Source organism: Stegastes partitus, unplaced genomic scaffold (assembly GCF_000690725.1).
Source record: "Stegastes partitus isolate 25-593 unplaced genomic scaffold, Stegastes_partitus-1.0.2 Scaffold339, whole genome shotgun sequence".
In the NCBI taxonomy this organism is placed as follows: domain Eukaryota; kingdom Metazoa; phylum Chordata; class Actinopteri; family Pomacentridae; genus Stegastes; species Stegastes partitus.
Window position 1 is genome coordinate 112611 of NW_007578070.1, and position 23167 is coordinate 135777.

General features: G+C 39.5%; 1 protein-coding gene across 1 annotated transcript in view; it reads left to right on the top strand.

Annotated features, from left to right (window-relative positions):
* The window catches only part of opn5 (opsin 5), an 88009-nt gene extending 70001 nt beyond the window's left edge, over positions 1-18008 (top strand). The window contains exons 4-7 of the mRNA XM_008284025.1: positions 7498-7668; positions 10635-10969; positions 11075-11316; positions 17182-18008. Coding sequence (XP_008282247.1) covers positions 7498-7668; positions 10635-10969; positions 11075-11316; positions 17182-17248 — 815 coding nt within the window. The 3' untranslated portion in view covers positions 17249-18008. The remainder of the gene's footprint in view (positions 1-7497; positions 7669-10634; positions 10970-11074; positions 11317-17181) is intronic.
* Positions 18009-23167: the final 5159 nt, after the last annotated feature.

The window sequence follows — 23167 nt, forward strand, 5'->3', positions numbered from 1 at the left end:
AAAGGGAACATTGATGACAGAAGCTAATCTTACAGTTGTGTTCAAAATAAAAAAAATAAAACGTATAAAGACGTGCAGAAAATGACAGGCTGCTCAGCTGAAATGATCTCCACTGCTTTGAACTGGAAAGCAAAACCAGAGAGACGTAAAAGAAAACGGAAGACTAGCATTCGAATGGATCGAACAATAGCCAGAATGGCAAAGACTCGACCAATGGTCAGCTCCAGGGAGATCGAAGATGGTCTGAAGTTACCTGTGAGTACTGTGACAATTAGAAGACGCTTGTGTGAGGCTAATCTATCGGCAAGAAGCCCAAGCAAAGTCCCACTGTTAAAAAGAAGAGGTGCTGAAGAGGACACAATTTGCCAAAGAATGTATTGACTGGCCTAAAGAGAAATGGAGAAACAATTTGTGGACCGATGGAAGTAAGATTGTTCTTTTTGGGTCCAAGGGCCGCAGACAGTTTGTGGTGCAAGCATTATGATATGGGGCTGTTTCTCTTACTATGGTGTCAGGCCTATTTATCGCATGCCAGGGTTCATGGATCAATTTGCTTATATCAAAACCCTTAAAGAGGTCATGCTGCCTTATGCTGTAGAGGAAATGCCTATGACATGGGTGTTTCAACAAGACAACGACCCCAAACACACCAGTAAGCGAGCAGCAACTTGGTTCCAGACCAACAAAATTAAGGTTATGGAGTGGCCAGCCCAATCCCCGGACCTTAATCCAATCGAAAACTTGTAGGGTGACATGAAAAATGCTTTGCCTGAGGCAAAACCAAGAAATGCAGAGCAACTGTGGAAGGTTGTCAAATCATCCTGGGCTGGAATACCTGTTCACAGGTGCCAGAAGTTGGTCGACTCCATGCAGCACAAATGTCAAGCGGCTCTCAAAAACACTGGTTATACAACTAAATATTAGTTTAGTGATTCACAGGAATGCTAAATCTTAACATTTTTTTCAGTTTATTGAGTAAATATTTGAGTTTGTAATGAAAAATGCAGACACTGCTATTTCTTTGAACAACCCAATCTAATTTTTTTCCTTAATTTTCTGTAAAGTAATTTAAATATTGATACATTTTTCTTTATGTTTTGATGTTTAATATAATGTGCAGTGTTCCCAATGAATGGAAATAAAAATCTAAGGATTTTGAGCTTCACTCACGTTTTTGAAAACACTGCTATTATTTTGAACACAACTGTACATATAATTAAAAAGACCTTAGAACTCTAGCAAAGGGTCTGAAGCCATTTCCTCTAGTTGGCTCCTAATTTTGAGGCTATTGGTAACAACACAATCCAGTCAGATAAATACCATTTGATTAATGTAGTTTGAAGTGCTTTTTTTTAAATACATAAAGCCTGCAAATACAATTAAAGTTCCAGACTCAAACTGGTTCAGTAAAGATAAATATCCTGTGAGAGTGTTGAGTTCAGCAAGAAGTGCTGGCACTTTACAGTTAGTGCTGGAGGCAGAGCATTAAGAGTAAGTAAAACAGGACGGAATTAAAAGTCTTGGTGACTCTGGTTTTTTCATGCATGAAATTCTACAATTTGGCTACAGCAGATTAAAGTTAAATACAGATTTTCCATTGGGCAAACAGGCTTTCCCTGATGGCAGAGGATTTCTTTTCTACATGCATATGTCATGCATGACAGATTAAATGTCATTAAATTGCTATGGGTTTCACACGCAAGTAAGTGAATGTTACTGATATTCCTCAGGAACAAGTCGAAGCAGGATAACTACAGTCTGCTATGACTTTAAAAAAACATCCCATATTGATTTTATACTGTATTAAAACAGACAAATGTTTAATTAAAATAAATGCATGCTAATCAAGGTAGTGCTTTCCTGAATTATACTTACATATATAATAAATACACTAAAGACATTGCATCACCCTTAAAAGTGTAATTATTGTGCAAATACCCTGAGCGTATGGTTATTTTGTCACAGACTGCATCAGATAAGATTGACATCTGCAGGCGATGATGGCATTAGTTGGTACTTTTAGTTATGAGATACAACAAAGCAATTCAAACACTGCAACAATTTTAAAGCAACCACTGTATCTAATTTATCCCGTTCTAAGTAGTCTTCTTGTGCAGCGATGCACCGCTCCAAGTGCTCCTGCCACATTTGGAACACTCCCTTGAAGTCCTGTTTAATGAGCGTGTCAGCCACTATCTGTGATGCATTGGATCTATTCCACTGTGTCAAAACGGTGACCCTTCAACTTGAATTTAATTTTGGGGAAGAGGAAGAAGTTGCAGGGAGTCAAATCTGGCCAGTAGAGTGTGGAGAGAGTGAAATTTGTGTTGGTGCTGCTAAAAAAAAAAAACCCCACGTTTTCAACACACAAAGTGGCTGACATGATGAAATATGGCAGCTCATTTTGGTTGTGCCAAACTTGAAACTTTCACTGTGAGCCACTCCATTAATGTCAAACCAAACACCATACCTGCTCTTGCTTGGTTGCTAATCTGGTACACCTCTTTCAGTCCTGGAGCCTCGGGGTCTTCCACTGATCACTGCTGTTTGGTCTCTGGGTCATAGCCTTAGACCACGCGCTAGTCAGCAGTGATGATTCTCAACATGGGGATTGGCTCATCTTAACACAAAATTTTATGTTTGCTCTCTACACATGTTCAAAGTCCAGGGTGAAATCGCACCTGTAAGTGTTCAGGACAGGACTTTCAGGGAGCGTTCTGGATGTGGCTGGAGCACTGGAAGCTGTGTTACCGCTGCACAAGACTTAAAAGGAGAAGGTTATCAAATTTAAATTAGGTATAGTTTTTGCTTTATAATTCAATAAAATTCAGTTTTATTTATATAGCACCAATTAACAACATGTGTCATCTCGTAAATCTTGACATAGCAAGGTCTTACAGAGAAAAGAGAACCCAACAATCCAAAGTTCCCTTTGGATTCCCTATGGGCAAGCAACTGTGGAAAGGAACCAACTAAACATCTTTTGTGGTGTATTTCTATTTGTGATGCTAATTATTAATTTAACATACCATCGCGATGAAGTTATTCCTGGATGATACACTTTCTTTAAACAGAAGTGTTTCTGTTAGTACCTGCAGGCACTGATGCTTTCACTCCTTGCGGCATTCATGTGGCCTTTGTATGGTGTTGGGGAACCATTGGACAGCCTTAACTGAAGACAGATTTTAATGAGTGCAGAGTTCTGTTAAGGTAATGCAGCTGTCGAGTTAATAGACTCTAGTGTGAGTCCATTAACTCACAGATAACTCACTCAGGTGGGACTCTGTTCAGTCGAACCACAAGAAAGTCCCTCAAACATGCACAAAGCGTATATATACTGTATATATATATTTTTTTCTTAGATTGTATTGGAATTACATAACTGCAATAAATGAATTAAAAAGTACTTACATATTGTATACCTTGCGTAATACGTACATCCTCAGTGCTGTAATCCTCACTAATCCTCCTCGGATGGCCAGTCCTCTCATTAGTCCTTTTAGTGGGTCCAACAAGCACATGGTCTTCCTGGTCATCATCAATATAACATAATAAACAAAAACTAGAATTTCTAGTGGTAATGTATTTCACATCATGTTTTTGTCATTTCTTGACAGGATTCTGGTAAGAACACTGAAGGTAGCGGTTGGAGCTATGTAGCAGACATTAACCTTAGCTTTCCATAAGCTCGTCGAAAAATCCAGATCAGACGCTCTCCGGATCAAGCCAAACACATTAACATTATGAATGGTCTCCATTACTGAAATTAGTTTTTGCCCCATAGGATCTAGAGATTACGAGGTCACCCATGTGGTCAAGAGCAAGTCATCTTGACAACTACTAGAGAAATTACCATCCGAGTATTGAATATTTATGTGCTCGGGATTGTTCCTAAAGACTGACTGCCTCCATACCAATCAGGTCAATATTTCCTCTTGAGCAACACTCTTGGTCATCTGATGTTCATCACATTACTAAAATTGGATTTGAGCATTTTTTGAAGCTTTTTTTGAAGGAGATTTTTTTTAAAACAGGAATTCCATTTACCTCCACCCAATCCATCAACCAAAAACAGATCTCACCACAAGCTTTTCTCCTCTTCCTGCCCTTGTGGAGCGGGTAGGTTTTGCAGTGACTCACGATTTTTAAATGCTGTTAAGCGTCCAAACACGTGAGCAACTGTGTGGAAGTGTGTGTGTACATCCCCTGCTGGTTTTTCAGTAATTCCAAGAAAACATTTGGCTAATCATGTCTGCAATCTTGCCAAGAGGTTTTGATTTTTATCCCCTCTATGTCGCTTGAGGCTTGGCGTGCCACATGGCTCTTGGTCTGTGCAGGTCTGCAGGAGGAAGGCCTGCCTCGGACTCAGCAGTCGGGGAGCCACTGTGGGAATACACTGGCACTTTGTGTTGAACTCAATAGGCCTTGTTGTGTGCGAAGGGTATTCCCACCTCAAAGGAAAAGGCAAATCTCATGAAAATATCTGAGCTACCATAACACTGACACTCTCATATTTAGCAGCGTACATTTTGAGGAAGCTTTATTACAAGAAACACTACCATTGGTTTGTGTTTCGGTCAACATTAGCCCTTCTTTCCCTCTTCTTTGTTCAGTAAAGAGGAGCTCATAGGTTGTCACAAGAGTCTGTCACATGTTCCCACTTTTATCCTTTCAATTTGAAGTACTGGGAAACAAGAAAGGGGCTTTTGTCGTCAGCACTACAACACATAAAGTGGGATTTTTACAATTGTTGCATTTCATTTAGTCAAGAATACATGTCAGATTATCACAACTAGATCCTGACTGGTAAAGGATTTTAAAGCAGATTTCAATGCTGATTTTTAGAGAGTAAAAAATTCCAACATTGATATATCAGCCAGTGTTGTTTATATATAATATATGCATACACATATTAGAGTCAAGTTAGGAAGGACAAAAAAATGAGGTTATAGTTTACTGACTTCCGAGCAATGTATATAACAAACTAGTTCACAGCTCACCACGAAGAAACTGCACGACTCTCCACCACTGTCTGCTCAGCTGTGACGCATTCTCTGCTGCATGTGCTGCAGAGACGATTGTAAAGAATGGAGCAATAGCGTGCTGCCGTGGACAAACTGTGTGATGTGATTGTTCTAAACTTTCCTTAAGCATATTTTTTTTCTTTGTTCTTTTCTGTGTTTTTATAGTTTTTATACCAGTGCATATTGGACAACATGTGGGCGGATACCGATATAGCTGTGACATGTCAACACCAGCCATAAGATATAATGGCAGGGCTCCAATCTTAACAGGCTTTCTGCACTAATGCCTGTTATTACGGTTGCAATTAAAATTACTGGACCCCTGCTGAATATATAATTAGAATGTCATATTTTGGAGCAGTGGGGTTGTTTTTGTAATACAACCATGTCATAATTACTCACCCCTGCTGTTTAAATAAAACAAAATAAAATCAGTTTAATATTAAATAAGGCTACCAATTTTTGTGCAATGCAGTTAATTTTGGTGGGAATGTATGTCACTGAATTTGTATCTGCTGTGAAAATTGTACAATCCTGCCTATACGGAAGTTCAAGGTGAGTAACAAACATGGCAGAGCGAAATGAACTGTAGGAAAACCTAAGTAAAGGAAAAATCCCTCTGTTATTGAAAGCTAATGGTTAGAAAAGAATTCAAGTTCAAAGTGATACAGCTGAGAGCATAATATGAAAATTAAAAGCAACAAACCTCTTTGGGCATGGAACAAAGAGCAGAGTCCTACAGTATTGCAATGCTAAAAAGTTCAAAGTCCTTTTCAATACGCAAAAAAAAAAAACAAAATAGCCCGGCATGTAGAGTTCTGTGTTATGGAGTGGTAAACTATTTAAATCAGTGTCACCAGAAGAATACCACCCTAAAAGTCACGCACGGAGGTGGTAGCATAATGTTGGTTCGGTGTTTTGCTGCTAAATGTGTCAGTTTTACAGGTTTCATGGATTTGTTGATATACTTAACTATATTTAAGAATGTGTTCCTCTCAGTGTGTAAAATGAAGCTTGGTATTCAGTGCACTTTCTAGCAAGACAATGATCCCAAACATACTTCCAAAGTCAACCTAAGTTTGGCTCGGGGGTTCATTCCAGAAACATCCTTGAGGGGCCATCACTGTGGCCGGATGTGAATCCCAGTAAACAACTTGGGAGCATGTAAACTCAATCATCTTGGCAGCTTTTGCGATGATGAATGAGCTGAAACACTACAAGCTGGCGAGAATCTACTGGGAGTGTTTTTAGAGGTCATAAAGCTGAAAGGAAATTGATACATATTCAATTTAATAATTTAGTTTTTGGGCCTTCCCAGCACATTTTTACTTGTCGTTTGTAGTATTTAGTAAGCTTTACCATTTTGATCTCCAAAATCAACAAGTATGCGTTTTTACACTTTGTCTGGGTGTTTACTGCAGATTTAGCTCAAGTTTCCATAAAATGCTACCAACAGAATGTCGTGCAGGTTAAGGTAGTTAACCTTATTATTATTTTGATTAAAACTCATTACCTGCTTTTCTTATAATTAGTGACCACCTCTCAATAGACAGTAGAGTTTGAAGGAATTTTACTGAATCCAAATAAGGGATGTTAATGATTAACATCCAAATAGCTGTTAGTAATTTATCCAATTAAAAGTATATTAATCCATGATGCAGAAAATGAAGGACTTGCCTATCTGAAAATGTATTGTTGATTAGCTGTAATAATATGGTTGTGCTACCAGGTGAAGCATTTTCTGTGTAATACTATAGTCACCAAAGGAGGCAGTGACTCTTACCACTGGCTGTTCAGCGTTGGTAAGCAGAGAGCATTGTGGGAGTTTAGCTAGTAAAGTGCCACCATGAGAAAGTTTCCTGTGATGCTTAATGCCTACTGGCCAGATCTTTCTTTTTATAAGTGAACTGAAAAATGCCAACACTAAGCTACCGTTACATACCTACATTGATCTTTGTTAATAGAAACTACAGTAAGAAGGACAGATTCAATGTTTATTAGGGGATTGATTGGTGCTGGAGAATGACTGGGTCCACAATGGAGCAATCAGGATCCAACCATGTATACACCTAACAAATAATGAAAGCCGACCCAGTCACCGGTTGGCCTGGAAATGGCTGGAGGTCCCCTAGAAGGAGCTGGAGGAAGTTGATGGTTGCTGTTTCTGTTGCGACCATGAATGAACTATACAGTTTGAAGAATGAATAACTGTATTATTGAAGAAGCAAGTGTTTATGTGGCGTTAACCACACATTTCTCTGTGGGCAAAGATTTGTACTGATGTACATTACATCACAGGAATGATTTGCATTGTAATTCTAACTCCAAGTATGGACTTTCTCCAACTCTACCTCTTTGCTTTCATCCTCCTTTCATCCCCATCTGTCCTCTTTTTCCATTTTCATGCCTCTTCGTCTTTTGTCCTCTTCTTCTTGTCTTGTTTGTTGCCCCCCCCCCTTTTGCTTTCTTGCAGTGACAGGAAAGCCCTTTTTCATTGTATCAAGTTTCTCCCACCGCTGGTTGTTCGGTTGGGAGGGCTGTCGGTTCTACGGCTGGGCGGGTTTCTTCTTCGGCTGCGGGAGCCTCATCACCATGACGGTGGTCAGCCTGGACCGGTACCTTAAGATCTGCCACCTCCGATACGGTGCGTCAAAAACTCTTATTTTTCTTTATATGTGTATATTTTTTCATGTATTTAAAAGGGAGCGTATACAGCTCAAACATGCAGAGCACCGTACCAGTTTAAAGCGTCAAGCTAATTGTAGAAAAAAGAAAAAGCACTGACAAAATCAGAGGCAGCACAGAATTGTAACAACATACAAAAGCAGGCAGACAAGAAAACCCGCGATACACAACTAGATCCAACAGCACATCATGAATGTAATAAACTCATGAAGACTGGAACATGAAATCTTATCGGGGTTTCATGAATATTTGAATTCCACGTACACCAGTATAGCTCCATGTTACCCCAGAGGTCATTGGGGAGATTACAAAAGATTTTTGTGGGCAGCCCTGAATGTGTCTGTGTTGACTTTCCTGTACAAGGAAAACTGATGTGTTTGCAATGACAATCTAAACCCATGACAGGAGCATTCCTTCCTAAATATTGAAATAATTGTACTCCTAAATTAAAACAATCATTTATGCAAATGAGAAAGTATAGGATGTCCTTCAAGGACTACAGAGGCTCTTCTTATTACACTACATTTGGTCCATAACTTATGTGTTGTACATGGTGTGCTCTTGTTGACCCTTGATGCACACATCTACTTTTTTTTTTTATCATGTTTTGTATTTCAGATCCTACTCTACACTTTAAACTGATATTAAGTTAACGTCATGAAACGTGAAATTTCAGGTCTTTTCAGTGTTTGTGTTGGGACATATAAACTGTAATCACACTGCAGCAGTGTTTCCCACAGAATTAGACTGTATTTGTGTCGTTAGCTGGCGACAGGAGGAGGAACACCTACGCTTTTTAAAGTTAGGTACCACGTACAAGGTGCTCCACTGCAAATATCTTCATTGGCAGGTATTTTGTGACAAATAAATAACCGAAAAACACAGACGTACACGTTGGCTGACGTCCTCCTCCTCTTCACGACTCTCTTTTCTAGCTGCAGCTGTCACTGTTTCCTGTAAATATTAAAAGCAAATTTCTTGGAGAGCTCGTCACATTTGTTGGCGCTCAGGTTGCGGGTTGGTTACTGCAGAACTCAGTCCCAGAGCAGCATGTTTTTATGTGCACCCTGTATGACAGGCACATAAAGGGCAGGTAGGGTAACAGACAGGGCTGGTGACAACTTTATGGATTTTTTTAATGGTGCGCCAAACCACTGATGCGGCGGCCCACGGGGATTTGTCCTGGTACGCCCGATGACCATCATTCTTAGCTAGGCTGCTTACGTGCAGCTACCAACTTATTCGAAGAGGTGGATCTGCAAGACTGACAGAACATACTGTAGATAAACTTATCAGAGTAACTTAATGTCATTAAGTTCAGTATCTATAGAATGTAGAATCACCCTCTTAACTGTTACAGGTAACACCTGTGAGCACATGGAAAAAAGTTGTCCGTGTTTTTTTTCATTTTTGAAAACCAATAATCACAGAAATACATTTTCAGTTAGATTTTTTAAATCTGTCTCGATAACTTCCCCTGCCGTGTCCGACGACAAAGCAGTTTGGGGTAGGAAGTTAAGGCAATGCACTGGCCGTCGCACGTCTTCATTGCTCTCCGTTCACCTTGTTGTAGGTTAGTGTCATCTCGTTTTTTAGTTCGGGTTAGGTTTCTGGAATTTGTGAAGGGAAGACTGGTAAGGCAAGAGGCCATTGTTCCCTTAGGGTTTAAGGGGTTAGGCTTCTTTTTATAATTTGTGGCATTCTAACTTTGTTGCACTGTACAAAAGACATGTTTGTGCTGTTTCCATAGAGGTGCATGACTTTATATTGCAGCAAAAATGAGCCCACAATAAAAATGTGATAAATTCATAAAACACCCAGAGATTACTTGGGAGTTCAGACAACGAAATATTAAACAGAGTACAGTCAATCTTAATTTTATGGCAGGTTGCCAAAAAATAAATCCGTGCTTGGGAAACACTGCTACAGCTGTTATGCATTTGTTTTTTCAAAAGTAGATAAAACTGTTTGAGATTTATTTGTAGTAACAGAATCTCAGCTTCAAGCATCCGTCTGGCAGCTTTTATTCCTTGACTTCCTTGATGCTCCTCTCAGATTTCACATTTAGGAGGATCCACTGTGCTGTCAAGTTTGTTTTCCATCTAGATAGTAAAAGCTTGCACGCAAAGCTAGTTGGCAGAGATTCCCATTGGCCTGGACCTGTCATGCATCTTGCTTCAACACCTACCGAATGCCATTGTGGAGCTTATGCACAATGTGTTCTTCATCCCATGTTACCTTATATTATCCCTCCTGTAAAGTAGGGGGGACTAACTTGTGTTAGCTGTGTTTGATAAATGGGTTGTGATGTGGTGAAGGTGAATGACCAGACTGTAGGAACAAAAACTTCTGTTATTTTACCGTCTAATTTATACCAAAGCACAGAGTAACTTAGACGTGCTCACAGATGGAACTTAGCAGCCGACAGACTAAAAACATTAATATCAGGAGTGCTGCCATTACAAATGTAATGTCAATGTATTTATTTTTTTCGGCTTGCCTTTAGCAACAGAAATTGGAATAAAAATATAAGCGAGAAATCCCCCAGCCACTTACTGAATGATCAAGAAAGCAGGAAAAAAAGCAGGCACACGCAACTCACATCCCCCCGAGCTAAATTTTCTTTAAACCCTCAGCTTCTTTAAATGGCACATTGTCAACGCCTGACTGAAGCAAACTGTGCATTTGATGGATGTGATTTATGAGAACAGACATGTTGCTCCAAGTGGAAAATACACCATATACTGCTGCTTGATACAGCCATGCCACGCGGGAGGTCGTTTATCAGGACTTTTACAGAAGATACAGTTTTTATGTGGTCTAAATACTGAGGGGGAGGTCAATGTTGGAGGTAAAGCTAAGTTTTTATTGTCTTTTTCACCACTTAACCACAGTTCCTCCTTTTTTTTTCTTCTTAATTCTTAGGAACTTGGCTAAAACGCCACCACGCCTTCGTGTGCCTGGCCTTCGTGTGGATGTATGCAGGCTTCTGGGCCACCATGCCCCTGGTCGGTTGGGGGAACTACGCCCCGGAGCCCTTCGGCACCTCCTGCACGCTGGACTGGTGGCTGGCGCAGGCCTCCGTGTCCGGCCAGAGCTTCGTCATGTCCATCCTGTTCTTCTGTCTCGTCCTCCCCGCCGGCATCATCGTCTTCTCCTACGTCATGATCATCTTCAAGGTCAAGTCCTCCACCAAGGAAATTTCGCACTTTGACGCCCGCATCAAAAACAGCCACAACCTTGAGATGAAACTCACTAAGGTGGGTGAGACATCGGAGGGAAGGGACAGAGGGAGATGAGACAGCAAAGACATTCCACCGCTGCTCATATCTGCAGTCTGAATATTGTTTTGTGTCGTCTCCCAGGTGGCGATGCTGATCTGTGCAGGCTTCTTGATAGCCTGGATCCCTTATGCAGTCGTGTCGGTGGTGTCAGCGTTTGGCGAGCCAGACTCAGTGCCCATCCCGGTGTCTGTCATTCCCACGTTGCTGGCCAAGTCTGCAGCGATGTACAACCCAATCATCTACCAGCTTGTGGACCTGAAAAACTCATGTTCATCCTGCTGTTTTAAGGTCATGAAGAAACGTAGGCATTTTAGAAAGTCAAGGTAAATCCAGTCTTCATACATACACACACCCAGCGCAACCATTACAACCTGATACTTCATTTGCTTGTGTCTTCATTACTTGGAGCCTTTGTCATCAAATCTAGTAAAGCGTTTGCTATGAATGGTTAGCTCTTTGATACAAGTGTCTGAATAGACTTTAGTCAGTGAGTGGATTTGGTTAATCCTCAGCAGCCACTTGACCCACGTCACGTCTCAGTGTTAGAACGTCACAACTGGAACACGATAAGGCCACATCTAAAACTGGATTACCAGCTGAGCAAAGCAAGACAACTGTTCTGAAGCCCTTGGACACCACAAGCCCTCTGATTAGTGGTTTATTATGTAAATTTTAACTTCATCTTTAGACTCTCTCACAATTTCGATTTGATATCTGTTATGTGGTGCATTTTATTAAGTAAGTATGTACAGTAAATATTTTTTATCCATCCAAAATCACCAAGCTGTCCCCACTTATCAGAGCCATAAACTTGAAAAACAGGAATAAGGACAGAAAGAATCATTCTATTTTCAAGTTGAACAACAGTCCTTTAACTCTTACCTGCAATGTGGCATTCTATTTTGAAAATTAACCAAATCGAAGCTTAAAATCACGATATTCTTTATATCATGATCCCTTTTTTCAACATGTTTTATTTATAGAAATAAAACATTTGCACGAAAAACACAAAAAAATCAGTGTACCTCAAAATACAGATTTCTTGTGCTGAACTGCAGCCTGTGAAATCAATGAAAACAAAACATATTCGAGCAGAAAATTTTAATGCAACATTGTTAAAAAACAAAAAAAAACAACCTGGTATACATAGAAGCAGAAGACGCATTGAGTGTGGTGAAATATCTGTTTAGAGATGGTGTGGAGTAGTCTGAAAAACAGTTTGTAAAGGCTGTAAAAATGCAAATAGTAACATATCACCATTATTTGTTTGAGCATTGGTAACATTTGTGGGAAAAAAATGAACCCACAGTCGGTAAAAATGTGACGGAAGCAAAGAAAAACAGCCCAGAGACGCCGCCTTAGTGGGGTTCACAGGGTACATAACGCACATACAGGGATTCTAAAGCAATGGGGCTCCATTCATTTTAACAGAAGAGATCGGGACCCACATTGGAGTCCATCTGACTGAGCCGGCTGACTTCCTCCTGGCATCCAGGAAGTCACACTGCAACGCTCGCAAAAACTGGCGTTATTGTATTGAAGTTTGCTCGTGAAACATTCCTCTCGGGTTAGTGTGGATCACATGAGCCACAATTCAGGCTTGATACCACATTAAAATGCCCTCACCGGTCAGCACTGCTCCTGCAGGCCTGCATGTCAACACGAAGCCGACTGTGTCTTTTGCACACAGAATACTGGGAATTTTAAGGCCAAAACCTGTCAACATAAGTTACATGCACCTGGAAGACTAACATTTTTATCTAATGTAACGTTAACTATTATTGTATTATGCTATGTTAGCTATTTTTAGCACGTTTTTAATAACATAAACTGTTCATAGACTGGAAAGAATGACTGACACAGACAGGCTCGTAATAAAATAAAGCAATAAAACAGCAAATTAGTAGAATTGAATCTAACTTCCAGTCAGAATAAGGATGTTGTAAACATTTCTGACAGAATTTCTTTGGGTGCTGAGGTGATTTGTCAAAGAATTTTGTGTATAAATTGTGTTACGGTGACTCAGATTTAGTTTATAACATCTCAACATGTGAGTCTCCCAGTTGGGTCGCTTACACAGCTTGTGCTGATGAACCGAAGCTTTCAGTTTACTCAAAAGCAGAATTCAAATATACAGCGGCATGCACCAGTGGTCTGTTACTGTGGATCACTAAGTGAGATGAGCTAAATTCCAAAAGGCCCCAAGTTCAAGACAGCCTATATTTTTAAACCATCCATCCATCCATCATCTATACACCGCTTAATCCTCACTATGGTTGCAGGGGGCTGGAGTCTATCCCAGCCGACTTAGGGCGAAGGCAGGAGACACCCTGGACAGGTCACCAGTCTATCACAGGGCTACACTTAGAGACAGACAACCAAGCACACTCACATCCACACCTACGGACAATTTAGAATCACCAATTAACCTCAACATGTTTTTGGACTGTGTGGGAGGAAGCCGGAGAACCCGGAGAGAACCCACGCTGCACGGGGAGAACATGCAAACTCCACGCAGAAAGATTCCAGTGCCCCCACCGGGATGCGAACCGGCGACCTTCTTGCTGCGAGGCAACAGTGCTACCAACTGCCACCCATTTTTAAACCAGATAATAATATATTTTCATATATTATAGTGTGAAATGAAAAAACTTGAAGCGCCTGAATCAAATGTATGGTCAGTACTTAAAAACACCCCCTTTTGGCAAGTTTCATTCCTCCTGCAAAATCTAAAAGCCTCTGCCAATTTACATATATTGTTTTTTTTTAAGTCTCCAGCAGTGAAATGTTCACTGTGCCACCGACTGCAACACAAGCACAAAATATGATCGATCCATTCCCCCGGTTTAACAGCTGGAAAGTTGTGACATACCTTTGTTCGACAGTTCCAGTAAAGAGAAGGGAGGGATTTTTTTTCTTTCATTGCTTTTCAACATAAAAGTTTGGTTGATTTAATTTGGCTTTTTGACAAGAATTTATATAAAAATCACTATTTTATGTAAAAGTGAAAACTGATTTTTATAAAGTGATATTAGTTACTACTAAAAATAAACATATAAAATGTAAAATAAGTGACTGCATAACTATTCATCCGCTTTGGACACAATTACATTTTTTTCCAAATGCTCTCAGGTTTTTCCAATACTGGAAACAAAAACAGTGGCTCTCTATGCTAAACATTTAACTGCTGATTTTAACTCTATCTGTTCAAGTCATGGAAAAATGTATTTTGTTTTAACAGGATCTTCAGGAAATCTTTTTTTTTCTTTTGGCAGTTTTTATATTGAAACGTAGATTATAGTGTTTTTGATGAAATATCATGATTTTGAGCTTCGATTTACTTCTATTTCCTCAGTGTAACCCCATGTTAAACTTAATTTGTTCTAGGACTGTTTGAATATAAATAATTCAAAGATAAGATGCCCTTTAAGCCCAGTGTGGATTCTGAAGTGCAGATGGGTTGATTGCATTATGCATTGAAAAAATAAAGCATCACCCACAAAGCATCAGTTATCTTAATTTTCAGTGCAGCTGCTTGCAGGAGCCCCGTGGCTGTCGATTGTCAAGACAAGGTTTGAGGAGTAAGAGTGTTTTTAAATCACTTGGCCTTTACTAGTGATGACAAACCGTAGTCCAACAAGGTCACTAAGGTCTGAACTACTGGTCACATATAAGATCTCAGATCTGTTGGTTTCCCAGCGTTTTGCATGATGAAATTCCCTTTTTTCATTCTAAAACTGCACATTGTTTAAAATGCTAAAAGGAATGTTTCATCTTAATTCCTTTTACGCCTTTTGATGATCGGGTCATCTTGCAGTCATTTAACCTTCGACAGGAACAAGTATCGATCAGACTTTGGCACGCTGGCTGTAATGCCGTCAGAGAGAGGCTGAGCTGCTGACAAAAGAAGTGAAACATCTTTCTGAGCCTGTAATTGAGTGTTGCACTTCAGTCGCTTTCTCAAGGACATGAGAGAGCGAAAGCTGTTACAGCAGGCACAATGGAAGTCGTCATTGTTGGTGACGGCGATTGCAGACTCCTGAACATGTTCGATTTGAGAGGACAACAGAACGGAAAAATGTTTGACCGCTGTTTGACACTTCATTAAATTTAACTCTGAACACGTCTTTTAACTGCGATCAGTTGCGACCCGACGATGTTAGCCTCTAAACTTAGGTTAAAAAAAAATACACACACAATTGCAGATAAGAAATCCTACATTTTTATGATGTTTTCCTATCATGTGTTAAACTATCTGGTAATATACTGTAAAATGATATTAGTTAGAGGACATGTCTGTTTGCTTCTCTCCTGCTCCCTGTGCTCACACATACTGTATTTTAATGCAACCAAATTCCCAATAAAGCTGTTCTCATTTAGGTATTCTTCACTTCCTCTTGTCAAACCAAAAATAAGCATGAAATTTTGATTGAAACGCAGCCCGTTAAGACTACATGTTAAACAGCAGTCACTTCAGAGCCATTCACAAGCAGCTCAATGGTATCTTGGAAAAAAAGGAAAGATTTTTTTTAAGGGGTTGGAAAAGTTAGCAAGACTGATACCAGGTGATGTCAGTCATGCCACCCATTATACACAACACGGCCTATTGCAGCAATCTTTTGGTGTGCCTATTCCTATTTATGGAAAAGTGAGCCAGGTGGTCATTCATGTTTGAAAGGGGCTCAGCGTTGTTTCTGGACATTAGAGCAATCCGGTGCGCTACATGTCCATCTGTTAAAGGGGAAAGCCCACTGATTTTACACATCAAAGCGTTGGGGTCGGACGTGGAAAAGGTCGTTAGTGTCTGTAGTGGTTCTGAAAGCAACAGTGTGAAGTCTGACATGCTTCAAGTGATTTGTGTGCCCAGCTGGGTTGGAAGTTACTGCATTGCGGTTTCAATGAGGAAGAAAAAAGTGCAGAATAAAAATGACTCTGGTTATGCTGCAGTGGTGTAGATGTTTGTTTTTTTCAAACACCCCTCATGAGGACGAGAGTGTAATTCTAAATCAGCGGAACTCCGCAATCAGCCGAACTGATCAAGTCAACTCACTTGATGATCCATGTGTTTAGATTACATTTTGAGATTGAGCATGCTTCATATGGTTAGTCTAAAAGATGCTTTGTCACACAGCCAAGGGCCACTGCAGACCGCAGTTCTCTGAAGAAAGTGCTGTAGCTGAAATGTTTATATTACTCTAATATCCGTGACTTAAAGACCCCCTCTGGAGGAAATCTGTCTACCATACGTTATTCCTTAACATTTGCTTGTTGTGTTTTTATCAGCTTCATGACCAAAAACCCAGCCATAAGTGAGCATTTCCACAATAACATTCAGGGGTTTCGTACATAACAAGCCTGTTGGTAACCTTCTGGTAACCACTCCTGTTGACTGTCAGCATGGGGCTTTATAGATCACCTTCCTTCTTCTTCAGAATCGGTTTCTGGTTCAAACATGCGTGGGTGGATTGCTCCAATATTACAGCGTAGCTCTTTTAGTATAATTTTACAGTGTTGAAGCAGAGCCCTAAGTGAGCTGGTGTGCTTGAGCTGCAGGGACTTCATAAATATGCACATTATAAAGGAAGCTAAGTCTTTAATGAGTTACATCGAAGTCCTTTTGGAGAAGGATAAGATGATTTCCATGGAAAAAAAAATGTGTGTATATGTAACAGAGATACAAGTTTTTAGGGGTTAAACCAATAATCGGAGAAGGACTTTAAGGGATCTTCTGCTAAGATCCTGATGCCTGATACCACAGGGGACCTTTAATGGTGTTATCGTGTTCAGACCTTGGCAGGCTGGAGCTGTTCACATCAAGAACCCAAAGCGTATTAGACCAGGATGATCAGGATGTTTTGACTTGGAAAATGACAATTATCTCTGTGAAATTATTAATACAATTCATGCATGTTGAGCCCAGTGGAACAAAAACTAATTTTAGATCCTGCAGCTGAGATGAAAGTGACACAAATTGCATTTCTGAGTCACTAAACTGTGTGATGACAGTAGGATGACTAATGAGCGTTTTATGAGTGATTGAACAAGGGTGTGATCTCACAGTGTCTAACTCTGTGTGTTTATGCTTCCTGATGAGGTTTTCTTCAAATTCTTACAGTATTATACTTTTGTGTGTTAAAAAACCAGAGACTTTTCTTCGTGTGTCTCATGTTCTTTTCATGTCCCTGCAGGTTTTACACCATCTCTGGCTCATTAAAGGACACACAACCAGCCAAAGAGGCTCACATTGAGATGTGAGACAAACACTTTAGACTGTGTGACCTCCTTACCTCTTCAAGCGTTGGACATCTTGCCTTGTTCCCTGCCCTCCGTGCCCTACACTTAACCAATCACACGCTGCCTCTCATCCAGTGTAACGTCATCAACCACTCATCCTTGTTGCCAGTGGTTCCCGAGTCTTGCATCTTGGCTGCATGTCCGTGTGCTCCCAGCGTCCTCTTCCTCGGAAACGCATCTTTCCCACGAGGTTTTCCTTAATCTGTGGATTTGCGTTGTCGTTGCAGTGGTTACAACATACAAGTGATGTGATGTGTGAGTTTCCTGACTTAGTTTTTTCCAGTATTAAAGACACCCCGACACTGCCGATGCGACGAGCGAACAGCACGTGTTGCTGATCGACTTTTTCGCAGTGTTGTCCCTGCAAGACGGCTCGACTCGAAAACTCGAGGTTTCCAACCAAAGTCAAGTCACATCTTGAGCTTTTTCTTCTTTTTTTTTCTATTTTTTGGTAATTCAAAGCTTGCAAAAGTGTAAAAATGCTAGAAAATTTTCAAAGGTCACATGTATTTTCAACAATGTTTTGAAAGCTAAACTGCAAACGCATCATACGAGCCACCTCAGATCAGGTTTGGGTGTTACTGTCAAGCTCAAAGTTGTGTTTTTACTGTTTGTACAGGCTGTCGTCTTTTGTACTCCCACTCCTGTGGCTTGTATAGAGTAGATTTATTAATATCAGAAAGGCACTGGATCACACTTGCTTATGTTCTTATTCGCTGTTACACTGCACAGAAGATGTTACGCCACTTTAATCAGTGTAACTAAGGCTGTGGCCTTGCATTAACAGAATGTCGTCATTTTGCAGCGTTGATGAAAAGCTATGTATTCCTGAGATGACACATTATAAGGTTGTGACACTATCAAGAAAACAAACACACAGATTTAGTGCACTTTACTTTCAAGTCCATTCTGTATGCACTGAGGACGGTTTCTTGTTACAGTTTTTTATGTAGTGAATTGACACGTTATATTCACTGAAAGAAACGACACCATTAGTTTTTCTGTCATTCTGTCAGTATCTACAGTTGTGGCCATGAGCACAGGAACAAATATGGTTAATTCAGGGACCATTTTAAATGTATTTATTATTGGTTTGTCATTCGTTTTCTTTTTTTTTTAACAGCATCTTTTCCAGGATGCATTAAGAGAGGTGCTTATTTTCTGTCTTGCCGAGAATGAGATAAAAAAAGATCCTCTTATGTTTGCAGGTTAAGTTTCAAACTATAACCAAGAAGCAGTTAGCTTAGCTAAGCATGAATACTGGCAGCAGAGGGAAACAGCTAGCCTAGCTGTGTGCAAAGTTTCAATATAGGTTCTCCGCCATCTTTAAAATTCTCACATTAACCGTTTCTATCTTGCTTGTTTAATCTATATACAAACTGAAAATTGAAACGTTGAAAGTTGTGGCTTCATGAGAAGTTTAGCGGCTGGGCGCACGGATTTTCTTCGTATGGAAGATGTTTTAATGGGTCCATTTGTGAGATTGATAGGTGCTCATGGACTAAATTCTGCCCATTTCTCTGTTTCCACTTTTTATGCTAGTGCTGCTACACAGCTAGCTTGGGATGCAACACTGGCTTACGCTACCCACAAGTTTGAATCATGTTTTAGAGAAAACATTTTAGCCTAATGTTTAAGCCAGCCTTTGAAAGGTTATATATAACAACAATGTTCCAGTTAGATTAAAAGTTAACAAAAATATATACTTTTTTTAACTACAACTTTCAGGGGATGTTGTCAGGACCACAGGTTAGGCAGCTTTCCATTGCAGGAACAGTTTAATTCAATTCAAATCAGTTGTATTTATATAGCTCCAATTGATAACATACATTCATACTTCACATTGTCCTGTGAAGAGCTTCCAAAATGTATTGTTTTGCAAGAAACCAGATGTATAACAGACAAAGCAGCTGGTTGTTTCCATCCCAGTGTAGGATCTGACCGCATCGACTGCAACATTAACTCCAAGTGGGCCAAAACAGCAACTAATATCTGTTACTGGCTGCAACTCCAGTTCTATGAGCCCATAGAAGAAGTTTTACAATGAAAGGTAATGTTAGAGATGAGAAGACTGTTATTCTTGGAGGATGTTGAGAGAACAGCAAGTTTAATCCGCTGAGTTTAATCAATCAATGTTTTCGTTGACATCCACATGGCAGCAATTAGCTTAGCTTAGCATTAAGACTGGCAGCGTAAGTAAACAGCTAGCCTAATGAAACATGAAAAGTTGTGGTTTAGCAGTTCAATGCTTTAGCTCAGAAAGACGTTCTTCGGGGGGCAGTTCATGTGGACCAGACAAAATGGCCGTCAAGTTCCTGCAGTGGGAAATGACCTGTTATGTTCCATGATAACAAAGGTAGAATATTCTTAAACCAGCATTTGAGAAATGACATGAAAGATGTTATCGAGGCCTTAGATGAGAGAACATACATTTTCCTTTATAAAATGTTAACAAAGGTAGAACATTTTACTTGCAATATTCTGTTTTGGGGATGTTCTTGGGGTAGATTTTTCCTCTATATAATGTTCCCACAATGTTGCAATGTTAGGTAATGGCATAATGGTCTTTCAGTGTTGTCACCAGACAGTATTAGAATGTGTTTAGATAATGTTATCCTACCTTTAGGGAAAACACTGTGGGAATTAAACAATAACTTTCAAAGAACATTCTGAGAATGCTTATAGAACAAAAAAAGAATCTGAGTGTGCAGTTGCCTCTCAGCTGCATCTCTATATAGAACAGAAATGTATGAAAGTGATGACTGTTGATTGAGTCCTAGGCAGGATGGAATTGAGCTAGCACCACTGCTTGCAAGCTAATCTGCTAGCATGTTTGGAACTACAATACAAAAATTGGAAAACTTTTTTAGATCCTTCAATATGATTTCAAAATCTGTGTAATAGGAGGTTGTCAATGAAGAGGTTCCCAAAGATTTTTTTTATCTAACTCTTGGCAAGAAAGTAGAAAAGCAAATTTCCAAACAAGAAATGTAGTTTTACTTGGTGGAGTGTTTTCCCTTTTGCACATACCTTGGGTCTCATGAAAATGTTCTTTAACTTCATGTTTAATGTTCATGTATGCACATTTCTGGAATGAAGATAAGCAATATTCAAAAATGTGCTTCGCTTGTTCGTGCATGTCTGTTTTTGCACTTTCACTCCACATTACTGTCAAACCACTCGCTCAAGCTCTTCGATATCAACTCAAGGACAGAAGGAAGGAAGTTAAATTGGAAGACTGATTCTCTGCTGGAACACAGAGAAGCTCTTTAGTGCTCAGAGAGTTCAGCGGCAGGGTCATCTGGAAATGAAGTGAGTGGAATGGGAAGAATCCTGATTGAAGTCCCAGAGAAAAGAGCCGGCATCAGGGTAAATCAAAGGTCACGGTGGACGGGTCAAAAGTGGAGGCAAACAGGGATGAAGACAGTGGGCTTGATGAACGACTCCAGTGGTGTGCCTAATGAAAGTCCTTGATTACAACATTGTGTTAATTATGCAGAAATGCTGAGGTGTGATTATCATTTCTGGAAATACTTCAGCAAGTAGAAGTTCACTTGTCAAGTGAACTTTAGAGGACTCTAAATATTTCCACATCAACTTCTGTGCTAAAGGTTTCTGCTGCTTGATCATATCTGATTACAACAACTTTTTAGTTGGAGCCCCTAATGTTTGGAAGGTCAAAAACAGTCGACCAATTTTAGCTGCTTAAACTTCATCCCCAGAATTCCACTGAAAAAAGTCTGAACTAATCCAGGGACTAGAAGTGACTTTTTTTGTATGATCCATTATGAAAATAGTTTGTCATTTGGGAAATGCACTAATTTTTTGCTCTAATCAAAGCTATAGCTGAGAGATCAGGGTTATGGCAGATTAACTAAGGTTGAGGTAGCTAAAAAAAAAAAAAAAAAAAGCTTACTTAATGTTAAGGAAACATTTTGATAATAGTGAATAAAAACTAAATTTAAATGTCTTAATTAAATTGGAGATAACTGGTTGTGGTTAAAATACAGGTAGACTATAAGGTTACTCTGGTTAAGGCAAGTATCCACTCCTAAGCATTAGAAACTGATGCCAACTGTTCCAGCATGGGGAAGTTCCATGTCTGTAGACCATAGAGAAGGTATTTTTTCTTTATCTCTTTTAATATATGTTCTTATAAATAGCTCCCATTTTTCGATTTTTGCATTAATATATTGAAGCACCTTGATTTTTTTAGGTTTTCAATTTATTGGATTACCCAGATACCAACAGCTCCATCTGATTATTTTATCCAAACGGTAAAACTATTCCTATGACCTGGCATCTGTCACAGAGACTAATATTTCCTGAACTTGTTCATCGTGCTATCAAATGAAAAAGTCTATTACATTCAAATATAAAGGGATATGAATTGTATTGACAACATGGAAAACAATCAGTTGTCGTAGAGCAAGCAGAAAAAACACAATTTAAATAATTTTCACAAAAGCCACACCAAATGAACATGAAATTGGTTGCATTATGTGGTAATGTGGAACTTTCCCTTGCCAAGTGACGCTCCATTTGCTGCTGAACGCAGTGCGTCATTGTGTTTCGAAACCTTTTGTAAACATGCCACATTAAGCCTCTTTGGTTTTCCTCCATGTGTCAGTACTCAGTGCTGTGCAGAAGCTGAAGCCTTGAAGGGTTTAAACGTGTCTTAAACACCTGACTGGTTTGTGTAATGGCAGCAACCTGAGAAAGTCAGTCCCTTTGAGGATCCTCCAGCAACCCTTAAGTGACACTCAACCTTCCAGTCTAAATTTATCCACCAATTGTACAGGTCTGATTGCTTGTGTTGTGAAACTTCCATTGTTGTTCTTTCTTTTCTTTTTTTTTCTGCTTGAACCACGTCTCCACGTACCTCTTTACCAAAGCTCGCTTATATGTTCCATCCATATTTGTTTCAGATGACCTTATAGCAATCCTAAAAAAATATGCAAAACTTGCGCGATAGTGTTTTTATTCAAGCTGGGAATAAATTGTTTGAATCTTTGTGTCAAAAAACTGCTATAAAAAGAGCTGCTCTGTATTTTGTATGGTCACTACTTTCTCAATTTGTCAATTTAAATTCTGACCAATTATCAACAAATACAGTGCTCAGGAAAGTCCACCAGTATTCTCTATGTGTCATCAAATTTGGCACATTTGGGATTCCATACAAGGTACACGGTCAATCAATAAAGTTAAATACTCAGAAGCACCTGACAAACATGATTAAATGCAGAATGTTTTTTTGTTTTCCCCATGAATTCCCCATTTAAAAAGCCTTGTATACTAAACATGGCAAACAGCAAACCAACATCCAGTAGCTCTTGAGCACGTTTGCAGCCTGATGTAATCCAATCCAATGGCAGCAAGGGTTCAAATGAGGCAATATTTTGTACAATGGATGCAGTAGACTGCATTGTATTTTTGTATTCTATTGTATTTTTGTATTTTACATATTACTAGATCAGTTGCACTTAAAAAAAATAAAATAAAAATAAAAATAAAAATCTTACAAAAATATCCTCTTAAAGGAATTTTAGAAAGTTCTAATTACTGCAGGGCTGTTGTATTGGATTACGTTATTCCTTTGCTTTGTCTGCAGTGTCCCTGTTTTCTAGTCCACTGTGGCCATTAGAACTTCCTGCTTTCATTTAAATGCCAATGTGTTTTCTTACTGATGTAATACTTATTATATTTACTTATTTAAATACTTATAAGAACACTGTTTTGTTTCCTGCTTCCTATTTTGTTGGGCCAAATGATGTCGTGTGATTTTATTTGTGTCTGTATGAGGTCAATGTCTATGTAGAATCCAGTTTTCCAGAAAGCACATGCACAGAGGAAAGTGTTGAAATCAGATCGTGTGGTTTC